Source organism: Corvus kubaryi, unplaced genomic scaffold, assembly GCF_017639235.1.
Source record: "Corvus kubaryi isolate FWS band 111438036 unplaced genomic scaffold, C.kubaryi_AGA036_p1.0 37249, whole genome shotgun sequence".
NCBI lineage: Eukaryota > Metazoa > Chordata > Aves > Passeriformes > Corvidae > Corvus > Corvus kubaryi.
The window spans coordinates 6,065,737-6,078,857 of NW_024581072.1; the positions used below are offsets into that span (position 1 = coordinate 6,065,737).

General features: G+C 45.0%; 1 protein-coding gene across 3 annotated transcripts in view; it reads right to left on the reverse strand.

Moving 5' to 3' along the window:
- Positions 1-11,313, reverse strand: part of ELP1 (elongator acetyltransferase complex subunit 1) — a 32,971-nt gene extending 21,658 nt beyond the window's left edge. For all 3 annotated transcript variants that reach the window (XM_042023591.1, XM_042023590.1, XM_042023589.1), the window contains exons 1-12: positions 11,083-11,313; positions 9,831-9,983; positions 8,132-8,213; positions 6,142-6,222; positions 5,704-5,789; positions 5,032-5,131; positions 4,059-4,149; positions 3,450-3,573; positions 2,744-2,834; positions 1,475-1,705; positions 1,014-1,184; positions 322-421 (exon numbers count right to left, since the gene is read on the reverse strand). In XM_042023591.1, coding sequence (XP_041879525.1) covers positions 322-421; positions 1,014-1,184; positions 1,475-1,705; positions 2,744-2,834; positions 3,450-3,573; positions 4,059-4,149; positions 5,032-5,131; positions 5,704-5,789; positions 6,142-6,222; positions 8,132-8,213; positions 9,831-9,983; positions 11,083-11,232 — 1,460 coding nt within the window. In that variant the 5' untranslated portion in view covers positions 11,233-11,313. The remainder of the gene's footprint in view (positions 1-321; positions 422-1,013; positions 1,185-1,474; positions 1,706-2,743; positions 2,835-3,449; positions 3,574-4,058; positions 4,150-5,031; positions 5,132-5,703; positions 5,790-6,141; positions 6,223-8,131; positions 8,214-9,830; positions 9,984-11,082) is intronic.
- Between the last annotated feature and the right edge of the window lie 1,808 nt (positions 11,314-13,121).

Below are 13,121 nucleotides of genomic sequence, written 5' to 3' on the forward strand. Positions count from 1 at the left end.
TGCTCTGTATGCCATCATCATGGGCCTCGGCACTGCACCATCATTCCTCTGTGCTCCTGCTCCCAGAGCCAAAGTGCTGCACCAGGCACAGGAAGGGATATCTCAGTGCTGTCACTGACAGTCACTGGTTCTGCCAGATAGAGACTTCAGTAAAGGGCACTTCTCAGCACTACTTGCAGACACAGTGTGAACAAAATGAAACCATGTTATCTGACAGCCTTCTAATAATCTTGAGAAAAGTGGTCAGAGCTGTGACCTCTAAAGCATCCAGCCAGGTACAACCCTCTTCTCCCCTCTACAGCTGTACTAGTTCTGCATTACCTGTAGGTTTTATCCAGGTATGGTGTTTCCACAGCTGCTCTAAACCCATTTCCTCCCACAGCTCCAAAATTGACAGTAGGGTCATTTACTGTACTCTGTCCTAGCAAACGCAAAGAAGAACAATGCAGAGTTTAGAGATCTTCCCAACAGAGCCCCTTCCATCTTCAAACTTATCAAAAAGTAGATGCTACATGAAACTATTAAAAAAGTCAGACGATGCTATCCCTACTTGTACAGCTAAAATGTAATTCTCATTAACACTCGCTCTGAGGAAGACAGTCACATTCCAACACTGCAGTACAAAACAGCTGTTTTCTCACAGCATGCTGTATATAAAACTGCTCTGGGAAGTGCTGGGTGCCCAAACAGATTCTCAGACACTTCCCGGTGCCAGTCAGCATCATACCATCAGAGCAGCTTATGCAAAATACCATGTGCTGCAGTCAAGCTGAAGCTAGGCAGGGGAATTATTACCAGCACAATTACATAGTCAAGAGACAAACACTGTCTTCTCATGAAGTCAATGCACCACCAAAATGCTTGTATGTCACTCAGTCTACTGGAAACGAGAGCAGAGCTTGAACTCACACTTAAACCAAGTACGTCTTGTGTAAAGGTTTGAGTGACCACCACCTTACTAGCCCCACACAGTACACAGGGTTTCTTTTAACAAGGTTGCAACATGCTCTCACCGTATCTGTATACAGAGATCCTGTTGTCAGCATCCAGGACAGCCATATCCCCACTATGTTTGGGATCTGTGTGAAATGCAACTTGATTAACTGCCTGTTGGAGCTGGAGCTCATAGGTACACATGGGTGGAGGCACCACAGCATGCTGGAATGCTGTGACAAGCACTTTATCTGTGGAAGAGAAGAAAATCCAAGATGCACACCAGTACAAATGTTAGTGAGGCTCTTTCTGGATTCTTTACTGAAGTAGAAATAATGTTACAGAAAATGGGTGCTGTGCTGCTAGTGGTTATCTTCAGTGAGCCACCCGTGAAGCTTCTATCAATTACATGGATCTCTCCCTAAAAGCTTTGTAGAAACAACAACTAAAAGAAAAACTATCATAATCCCATCCAGCCTGAATACAAAATGCTATACCACCTTTTCTGACCCTGGAGCTGGAAAGCTGCTCCACTGCTTACCTCCATCTATAACAGCCACATTTGCCATATGTTGACTGTTCTCCCCCAGCCCATGGTCTGTGGTCCAATGCCAGTCATAGAAGAGGTAATGCCAGCCCTGGCAGAGTATATGTAGTTTATACAGGTTCTCTCGGTCCCAGAGCAGTGACACCAACTGATTTTCCTCCAAGCTACCAAAGTGTAGACTTTGCTTCAGGTACCAGTGATAGTTCCCTGTGGTCCATAGCTGAACTATAGAGAAACAGATAGTTACTACAGCCTAGTATTTGAGACCCAGCTCAAACTCTCCCTCCCAACCACCACTGCTCTTCCAGGGGTGGGTTAACTGCAACTAAAATAAGAGTCGTAGCCTTCAGTCCACGAGCTGTGTCATACATCACACAGCACAAGAAAACACCACACTGTGAAAAAGTCAGTCCTAGAATTCATTGAGCTACCCCTGGGAGATGGTAAACCCTTGTTTAATGAAGGGCTCACACCTTTAGTATTCCATTTGTACCACTTCCAGTTACAGCAGCCTGGAAGATGCTTTCAGCTCAGGCTGACAACTGGTTCTTCCTCACCAGCTGTGCTGGTTTTGGCTGGGGTAGTTAATTTTATTCACAGTGTCAATTATGGGACTGTGTTTTGGATCTGTGCTGAACACAGGGTGGGTAAGCGATGTTTTAGTTATTGCTGAGCAGGGCTTACAGAGAGCCAAGGTCTTTTTTGCTTTTCGTACTGCCAAGCTAGCAATGAAGTTGGGGGTGCATAGGAGGTCAAGAGGGGACACAGCCAGGACAGGTGACCCCAGCTGACTAAAGGAACCATGTGACATCATGTTCATATATAAGGTGAGGGGAAGAGGGAGGAAGAGGGGGTATTTGGAGTGATGGCATTTTCCTTCCCAAGTAACGGTAGGATATATGAATATGATGGGGCCCTGCTGTCCTGGAGAGGGCTGAACACCTGCCTGCCCATGAGAAGTGGTGGCTTTGCCTTTTATGGCATGTGTGGCTTTTGCTTTCTCATATTAAACTGTTATTATCTCAACCCACAAGTTTTCCAGCTTTTACCTTCCCGATTCTCTCCCCGATCTTGCTGGTGGGGAAGTGGGCAAGAGACTCTGTGGGGCTTGGCTGCTGTCTGTGGTTAAACCATGACACCAGCACAGTGGTCTCAAAGCCACTGGTAAGCCTCCACAGTGTCTCCTAACTTGCAGGTAAGTACCCACTGCTAACCACATTTGCAGTAAAAACTATGAGCCAGAGCCTCATGGGGTGCTCTCACCGTAAGTGTTTGTGTTGGAGTTTTCCACCTTCAGGTCTTCCAGCCATATAGCCAGGATTGTAGAATCTGCATTCCAAAGCATTTCATTAACCTGCAGAAACAAACATGGCTCTTACTGATATTGTTGCTTCCAGATAGTTTACAAGACCAGGAGGTGTTCCTTATCTTCAACAATGAAAGGTGCGTGGGTTAATATAAAAACAGAGCCCTCATGTATCGCAAAGCTCCTGAGAAGGCATCCTGAAAACCCCACAGATGAAGAGGCCACAAAAATGACAGTAGCATTCTCTTTGCTTCCCCTGACACTGAGAAAGAATCTGCCAAAAGACCTCTCAGCATCCAAGCACAGAAGCTGAAGTAATGCCCTAGCAATACCTTCTCACTTACTTGGGACAATGTGAGTATATAACCTCACTCTTGCAATGGCTGACCTGCTGAAAAGTACTTTTGAATCATTTGCCTGGTAGAAAGTAAACAGAGCCCAGAAACACCCATGGGCTACAATCATCATGCACTACATGTCTTTGTACTATGGGCATGCAGAGGGCATTGCATCTTCTCCACAGGCTTCTTCATTGTTCTCTTTTCAGGTCACTTCCTCCATTAGGATAAGCACGAAGTATTAGGTTAAAACCTCTCCCTAGAATGTGGAAAAGATCTAGCCCTTTTCTCCATTACATCAAAGAAGCCCAGACAAAGAACTTACTTTGACCTGCCCTTTCTGGAAAGGGAGGGTGAACTCTCCATGAAGAAGACCATTCTTTTCCAAAAAAACCACATCATGTCTGTTGGGTTTTTCCTGTGTAGATGCTATCAGGTTTCCTGAAGGCCTTAAAAAAGACCCAAATGAAAAGTCATTATTCACACAGTCACTAACTGTCATCTTACACCCCAGTCATCCCACATTTTTTCCAGTGACATGAAGAAAAAGGCAGAGGATGTGTTTTCCTCAGCGCTGTTCAGAAAAAGTCATACATAGGTCCAGCACAGATCAGAGCTCATGATATCTACAGGTGACCAAATAAATGCCAGCACTAGGAAAGGAACCTGTAATATTCCTTTTTATACAGTTGAGCCCAAACCCACTTGACACTGACCATATGCAGAGAATCTAACCCTTCTTCCCACTTGCAATTCAAGTATTTTCAGGGTTTAAAGGCCTACTCTTCCTCATGCTGAATCAGAAGGCAGCTTTCTCAAGTTTTGGGAAAAATCAACAAAAAACTGAAGAAATGAAAATGATGCTGATCAAAGACTGTGACCAGGGAATAAAAAGCAACACTGCTGTCAGCATGCAGACTGCTGTACTACTCACTTCCAGGACAGTGCTTGTTCTAATCCGGAGATAGGCTCACTTGTTGACTGCAGCACAAGCTCTCTGCTCCACACCCGGACCTTCCGGGCACCTACAGGTTGAGAGACCAATGACACAAAGGTCTAAGAACACACTGGGAAGAGACTTTCCTAAATTTATGAGGGTAGAAAAGCAAATTTTGATGCACATGTGTTAAAAGGAGATTCCTTGTGTACACCTTAAGGGCTAACAACTTGTTCTGTCTCAGGCAGTTCTCCCTTCAGTAACCAAGTGACTGAAGGAACTGTGTTAGGAATTTCAATCTGATGTAATTCAGTCATAGTCATTTCCCCCTCTAGCTTTCGCCATGGGAATGTTAGAATCTTCCTATAAATTTATGATCCTCCCTAATCTGTAGTACTGAAGGTAAAAACCCAAACTTGTGGAAGAGCTGTGAGGTTTGGTGCAGTTCAATATGTTGACCAATACATTTGAACTCCTCAAAAAGTAGTATTTATCATGGAAAACATCAGTTGCAGTCTTAGAAGTAATGCATATGCTTATTACCTCTTTGACTTCAGGGCATAACCAAGGGAAAAGTATTACCAGTATTTTTAAAAAAGTGTGCAAGGCTAAACTCTAGTATAAGGGACAGTGGTTATATGAACCCAAACACGTTCATCCATTCAGCATTGAGAGCCTATCAGGTATTCCTTAAAACTTGAGCAGGTGAAAGAAGCAGTTCAGACAGTATCTACAAAGGAGTAATCCCTCCTGGCATCTCACTGAACTGAAAACCAAACTGCAAAGAAGGTATTCAAAATACTGCATCTATAATATGGCTCTGAGAACATGAGAGCAAAGGGCAATTAAATAGCTTAACTCACTCTTGCTTTAAGTGGCCGACAGACCACAAACAGTTCTTGCCTTACCTAGATTCTGCTTAAGAAGCCCTTTACACACGTTGGTATTGCAAAGAAGTTTGGTGCCATACCTGTCTCTGGACAGACAGCACTCACTGCAACGAACTGCCCATCTCCTCTCCACGTCACCCGAGGCCTGCCATCATCCCAGGCTGGTGTAGGTAACACTTCCTGAAGTCACACAGAAGAAAGTTGCATCAAAGCTTGGGAAGGCAACTGCGGTCTTTGTCTAAATAGACTGCTCTTTGAAGAGCCTTAGCATGAAATCCGTCCATTAAGAAGTGTCAAGGCTAGTAAGTTAAAAACTCATTATTCAAAATGTTGTTTCAGGAAATACTAGAATTAAAACTATCTAATTCAATCTGCTCCTCCTCCAAGTGCATATGACTATCTCTTCACATGATCACACCCTATCCTTCCCATGCACCCGGGTCTTTACTTATAGACCAGCAATGCATAAGCTGGACACAGAGTGAATTGAGATTGGTTCAGGATTGATGCTGGAATGCTTGCAAATCTTATTTTGAGCTCTGTTTGAAAAGCAGTAAGTACTCCCTGCTGCTTTCTTGAATTAGAAGGAAGATAAAAATGCATGATTTCAGACAACACAGACAGAAGCTGCCCATGAAGAGAACTACTAGAAAGCTGGTAGCAAATTGGCACCGCAGGAATAACAGAAGCTCTCTTTATACGTGTTTTGCCTGAGAGAGCATTGGCTTGACACAAAAAAAGCAGTATAATACCGTCTGTTTGCGATGTGCTGCCTGTTTCCCTTCTGATCCATGGAACTGCGTCTCCTTTTTACCCCAGCCAAGAGCAATAAACTTTCCTGAAGAAGAAATAATCCTTGTAGTGGAAGATTCACAGAGAATACCTTAATTACTGTGCACTTTGTACACAATCACAGCTTCAAGCAACCCGTACATTCTCCCAAAATTTTATTCTAAAAACCCACAGGGAAGTTACGTTGCCCAGAAAGTACTTTGGTACATGGAACTTACTTGAATTTATTCTGACAAGTAACAATATTGACTTTCCCCTTCAGCTGTCCAGCAGCACTACAGTCTAATTAAATGTCTCCTAGGGCCTCAAAGTGCTCAGCTCCATTTCCTTACTTTCCACATGCTTACAACATATCAATTATATCAGCTAGGGCAACTTCATTTCAGTGCACCTCTCACCTTCTCCAAACTCATCTTGGTGGATTTGCTTCTCCGTAATTGGTTCAAAATCCCTTGTCATCATGATGAGTGTTTGCTGACCTGCAAGGCAGATATTAAATACAGAATTGGTAATGGTATCTGCAGCAAATAAAAACGCACGTGTTCCCCTGTGTGCTCCTGTTGTTCTGTCATGTACCTAAATACAGAAAACATGCACTAGAGAGAACATACCCTTCAAAGCATGAAACCTCGAACTGGAACAGAACACTTGCAAGTTTTTCTCCTCAAAAATATGCTTCCTGGCCTAAGATTAGTAATTTTTTTTCACCTTCCAAACAAGTACCTGGTACCTTTTCTCTTGAGATATGAAGGACAAGAAGGCAACTGGGAACAGTCACTATGGATTTATGAAGAGGAAATCATACCATCCTGATAACCTCCTACAATGGGATAACCACCTTGTGGATATGGGGAGAACAATGGATTTAATTTATCCTGACTCTAATAAAGCTTTTGATGCTGTGTGCCACAACATCATCATAGACAAACCCATGAAGTATGGGATAGATAAAACCACAGTGAAAACCAGATGAACTGCCAAGCTCAAAAGCTTGCCAGCACTGTCAAAAAGTGCAGCTTGAGGTCAGTCACTGGCATGCCTCTGAACACTAGGGGCAATGATTAACATCTTCCTCAATGACCTGGAGCATGGGACCCTCAGCAAGTTTGTAGATGACACAGAACTGGGAGAAGCAGCAAGTAACAGCAAAAGGTTGTGCTGCTGTCCACAAGGACCTCGTCATGCAGGCAAGATGGGCTATCCAGAACTTCATAAAGCTCAACAAGAAAAAAGTCATATCCTGCATATGGAAAATAATAATCTCAAGCACTAAGACAGACTGAGAACCAAGTGTCTGGAGAGCAGCTTGGCAAAAATATAAACTATGTTTCCTGGGGCACCAAGTTGAACTAGGTGGCAGTATGCCCTGCTGCACAGGTGGACAACAGCAACCTGCCTGCATGAGGAGTGCTGCCAGCAGGTTGTGGGAAGTGATCTTGCTCCTCTACTCAGGGCTGCTGAGACACATGTGGAATGCTGACTCGATTTTTGGGCTTCCCAGTACAAAACAGACGAGGACATGCTGGAATGAGACTTGCAAAGGGTCACAACAATGATTAAGATCTTGAAAAATCTGTCACATGAGTGGAGGCTGAGACAAGCCAGACTGCTCTGGAGAGAAGGCTCCACGGGAATCTCATCAGTGTGTGTTATATTATTTACAGGGAGGTGGGGTACAGTAAAGAAGACACAGCCATGCTGTTTGTAGTGCTGAGGGACAGCACAAGAGGCAATGGGCACAAACTGAATCACAGAAAATTCCCTTTAAACCTAAGAAAAGGTTTTTTTTACTCTGACGACAATTACAGATAGGAGCAGGATGTCCATAGGGGCTGTGGGGTCTGAAACCTAACTGGGCACAACCCCCACAACTTGCTCTAGGTAACATGCTTTGAGCAAGGTGATTGGAATAGGTGATCTCCAGAGTTTCCTTTCAACCCCAAGCACTCCATAATTCTGTGTTGTCTGAGGCTAATTTAATTTTCTAGGTGAGTCACACCTGTAGCTAACCTGGGCCTGCGACACATGTATTTCCTACCAAAGGCCAAGAAACAGTTTTTGTTACTAAGAAATCAAATGGTGATATAAAGAAGTATTTATGTTTTTGAGGCAAGATCAAATATACTCCCCAGGAAGATTTTAAGGACTCATAACTCTTCTACAAAACAGCTTTTTGAGCCTAACCAATTTCTGCTTGGATCTCTGAAGCACCTTATGAATCATGATATGAAATCTAATGTATAGGATCTGACAGAGTTTTTTCCACTTTAAGTCCTAGCCCCAGTTTCATAACTTTTTCTTCTTGTCTCTCACTCTTAGTTGTTTGGTGCTTTGGCCATAGTGAGTTTCATTCCTACAGGCAGAAAGCTTACAGGCTGTTGTTGATACCTGTTGCAAGCAAAACAAGCTCTTGGTCAGGACTCCAGCTCATGACACTCAGACCGCTGTCCACACTTCCAACACATTCCACCTGTAAGACCAAAATAAGATCACAGAAATGCAGGAACATGAGTGCAGCACTATCCCAGCACAAATGCAAACAGCCACGAAGGCAAAAGAAAATTGCCTCCTGCTTAAAAAAGTCAAAAGCCTAACTTCACACTTTGTGTTGAACAAAACAAAAGAAACATTTCTGACTAAAACTGGTTCCAGAATGTTTATGAGTGAGAGCCCAGGTAATGTAGAGTCTAGCACATTCTACCATACACGGTTTTAGAAAGAGCTTTATTCTGCAACTCCCAGTCTTATGTCAGCAACGTATAGTGTCAATACTAATATTGTCTGAAAGGGCCTGTGATTACATTGGTAAATATTCTTCAGTCACAAAACACAGACATAATGATTCTTACCTAGAGAATTCCAACACACAGTTAAACTCTGATCAGCCTGTGTATGCTGAACGTGACAACTGTATATACCTGCACCAATGTCAAAATTTATGGAAAATTGGGCTAGTTTTACTGGGCCATCATGAGCAAGTAATAGCAGTGGGCAAAGAACCTTTGTTATGCATTGCTATCCTGGTTTGCAAAAGGCATAGAACAGAGCAACAAACACACCACTCGTGATAAACAGCAAGATGATGCCATTCAAGGAATTAGGCTTGGATGCCACAATCTTTTCAGGTAAGAAAAGTGGGACTGGGACCAGTCGGCAGAGTAATTATCACTCACATACAGAGGATTTCAGAATAAGCAGAGGAATCTTCCAGACCTCTCTGTTGGTGCCCAGACTGCACCAAAAGACGACAGCCTTAAAACTAGAAAGTAAGCCACAAACCCGCAAAATAAAGAATCTGAGGTTAAACCTATTCTCTGATGCATCTATCACTGCAAAAGAAGTCTCCCATATCACAGGCTTTGTTAATTTCTATTCCTTTATGACATGTAGTAAGCTGCAATAAGGACTCATTTCTCAGATACAGCTAACTGCATATTTAAGTGGTATCTGCAAATCAAGTGCAAACATGAACCAAAACAGACAAGCTGCAAATAACCACAATCTTACAGCTAACCCAGACAGACCACTGTCATCTCATGCCCACTTAAACCTGCACTGTTGGACTGGCATTGTGGGAGCTGATTCAGATTTCAGAGGGTGCTGTTGTGGTGTTTAAGTGTCTTGCTGAAGATCATATAAACCTGACACTGAGGAAGGAACAGAAAGCAAGTATCTCAGTTTCTGCCATATCTTAAGTCATGTCAACATGTATCAACTGATAACAAAACAGTAGCTACATTGTGAACTATGAATGGATTACTTTATTCTTTACCTAGTCTCAGAAATATCCTGTTTTTGTAATACTTTCTAGCAGATCCTGTACTGCTGGGAGCCCACTGAGCAAATTCAGAGGACCCAGGCTGTGGATAGACAACCCATCATTTCAATTCCAGTTCTTTTTCAGAATATATATTCTGTCTTTAGTCATTCTCAAGGTTCTGACAAAAATCAGCTTGTCTGCCCAGAGAATGGAGACTAGCCATAGCTCAGTATGCAATAAGCATACAAATGGCTCCTAAAGAAATTAGAAGTGTTATTCTTTCCTCTGAACTCCCTCAGTACTGTTGTGTCTTTCCTGCCATGGTACCTGTTTTGTGCTCAGGTTGCACAGTAGGATGTCTCCAGCTGCTGTAGCAACACACACACTCTCCTGCTCTGGAAGATCTTCGACACCCACGATGCAGCCACTTCCATCCTCAGGCAAGAACCCATCCACAGTCAGGGAAACTTCTCTTGACACCTTGATACAGAAAGGTCAATGGCTAACTAATTACACATCACCTCATTGGGATTTTTGCAGAAATAACAGACTAATATCCGTAGGTATATTTCATCCTACTGCAGTTAAACAAAACATTACACAGCAAAAGGGAGTGTGTCAATGGCACCAGAAAAAAGCCAGCTTGCAAGTACTTATCCTCACTTATCCATAGAAAACCATGAAGATCCCTTATGGTAAAAGTGATAGAAGAAAACGAGAAAACTGATATATGGAAACAAACAATACACAGCTTACAATTTGCTGTGGTAATCGTCTTTCAACACCCTTTTCATATTTCACCAGTGTAAACATTAAGAGGTGCAAGGCTAGCTGCTTTAAGAGTCCCACTACTCTCAAGGGGGCATGCACACTTCTAGACACAGCATAAAAACAATTTCTAAGGAAAACCATTTGGATGGTTAAGGTGCAGCAATCTTTGAAAATTAAATCCCTGGAAAGCCCCAAAGGTCTTTTACCAGTTAATTTCAGAACTGAATGTACTAAAGGAATTAGATGCCTCAGAATCGCATAGTGAGAAGAAAGCAACCCAGCTCTAACAGGAATTCATGACTCAACAGCACTTTATTACTTTAGCGGTATGTTGGGGTTTTTCTCCCCCTAGAGCAAAGTTTCAAAAACTTCCTCCTGTACTCTTCACTATCTCTTTGCCTGCTTGGTTCTGTTTTGTGAACCTGTCCTGATGCAACTGTTCGCCAGGTCGTGCTTATGAGAAAACCACGCGAGTGACACGTGTCTAACACAGCCACGCTCTTAAAGAAGCAGATTTAGTATTTTAGAAGCACAAGCCTCTTCAGCCACCAAGATCACGGTGCAGCGGCTTCCACGGCACCGTGAGACAGCAGCAAGCGGCGGCGGGGAGGAGTAGGAGGGTCCAAGAGCCCGCAGACACGGCCGCGAAGGGGGACCGCATCAGGAGACAGGCGAATTCCCGGCGAGCACCGGCGCGCTCCCGCTGGCGGAGGCACAAACGCTTCATTCCAGCTTTACAACCATGGCCGACCCCAACACGGCGGCAACCACCAGCACCCTGCCCCGCAGCCGCAGCCCCGGCTCTCACCGAGTCCCCGGCGGAGCGCAGCTCCACAAGCCCGTACTGGGAGCCCACGAGAACCGTGCCGGGCTCGGCGCCGAGGCAGAAGCACTGCGGGGTGCCCGTGGCGGCGGCGGAGCGGCACCCGCCGGCCCGCAGCAGCCGCAGGTTCCTCATGGCGGAGGGAAAGGGCAATGGAGGCCAGGCAGCGCCACCGCCTCACGGCGCCGCCATGTCCTGCAGCGCGGGCGGGCGGGCGCAGGCGCCGTGCGCCGGTGTCGCTCTGGCGGGGCGGAGCGCGGCCCCTCCTGCCCCTCCTCGGGCCGTGTGGGGAGCGCCGGGCCCGGAGCCGCGGGCCGTTGTGGCTGAGGCGGCAAAATCAGCGCTGCGACTCCTCAACAGCTCAGCTCCCTGTGAGGCTGCACAAAGAATAACAGAATCACCGAGGTTGGAGGAGCGCTTTAAGGTCATCCAGTCCAAGCATCCACTCAGCACTGCCACTGTAACCCTTTCACCACATCACCAGATCCAGATCGAGATGTTTATTAAACACAAGGGATGGGGACTCCCCCACCTCCCAGGGAAAACTATTCCAATGCCTGACCCCCCTGACAGTGATTTTTTTTCTAATATCTGATTCTCCCGTGTCTCAGATTAAGGCCATTTCCTCTTGTCCTCTCACTGCAGGCATGGCAGGACAGACTGACCCCCACCTCACTACACCCTCCTTTCAGGAGTTGTAGAGAGCGATGGGGTCGCCCCTAAGCCTCCTCTTCTGGAGACTAAACAACCCCAGCTCCCTCAGCCATTTCTCATATGACATGTTTTTTCTGGTCCTTTCATGAGCTCTGGACATGTCCAGCACATCAATGTTCTTTTTAAAGTGAGGGGCCCAGACTGGACAGTTGTCAATGTGCGGCCTTGCCAGTGCCAGTGTATAAGGTGACAGTGGGAGCAGGATGATTCTTTTGGAACCATTCTAGCACTAACCAGCTGAAGAACTCCAGCTGAGACTTTTAAGGCACTTACAGGCCAGCCTTCACATAGATCAGTGCTGCCCTGATGCCACTGCTTCTGTCACACTCTACCACCTGCCTCCAGGTGTGGCTGAGAGGGAGAAGGTAGTTCAGCCTTCAAGGGGAAGGACTTCATGCAATCACAGTTATAGCCTTCACATTTCCCCCTTTTCCTAGTGGAGCTAGGTTCTATCAGTCAGTACTGATGATCAGTTCAAGAAAGACAAGGAGCTATTGGGAAAGGTCCAGCTGAGGTGACAAAGATAATTTGGGGTCTGGAACTTCTCTCTTGTGAGGAGAGACTGTGGGAGCTGGGCCTGTTTAGTCCAGAGAAGACTGAGAGGGGATCTCATAAAGACATATAAATATCTCACACGCAGGTGCCAAGAGGATTATGCCAGACTCTTTTCAGTTGGGCCCACTGACAGGATGAGGAGCAATGGAAATAAACTAGAACACAAGAAATTTCAGTTCAACAGAAGGAAGAACTTCTTTATGTTGAAGTTGGCAGAACACTGGAAAAGACTGCTCAGGGAGGTTGTGCACTCTCCCTCTCTGGAGACATTAAAATCCTACCATAGTGCATTCTGCTCTAGGTGATCCATCCTCCCTTGGCAAGGAGGGATGGACTAGAGAGTCTCCAGAGATCCCTTCCAACCCTAACAATTCTGTGATGCTCTGTGATTCTATGATCCAGTCTAATGTCCAAATACCAAGACAAGACAAATTTGAGACAAATTGTTTTTGTCTACGGCAATCTGTAGATTTTGCATGCTGTAATCAGCTTAATGTGCTCTACAGTTTGGCAGTTAGGCTAGTGGAAAGATGGGCCATTAGACACCTGGACAGGTTTTGCTGTTCTGGTACTAAACTTGGCTAAAGTCAGTGATAAAACTCAGTAAAATTTGCTAAATTCAGGGCTTTTTTGAGACCAGTGGAAAAGGCACAGTTATCACTGCACAGAGGGAAAATTAAAGCCATCCAGACTCCTTATTCTTGGGATAAAGGCGTAAGAAGTGCCTTCCCAGGCCAGTAGAGCGCCTGCCAAGG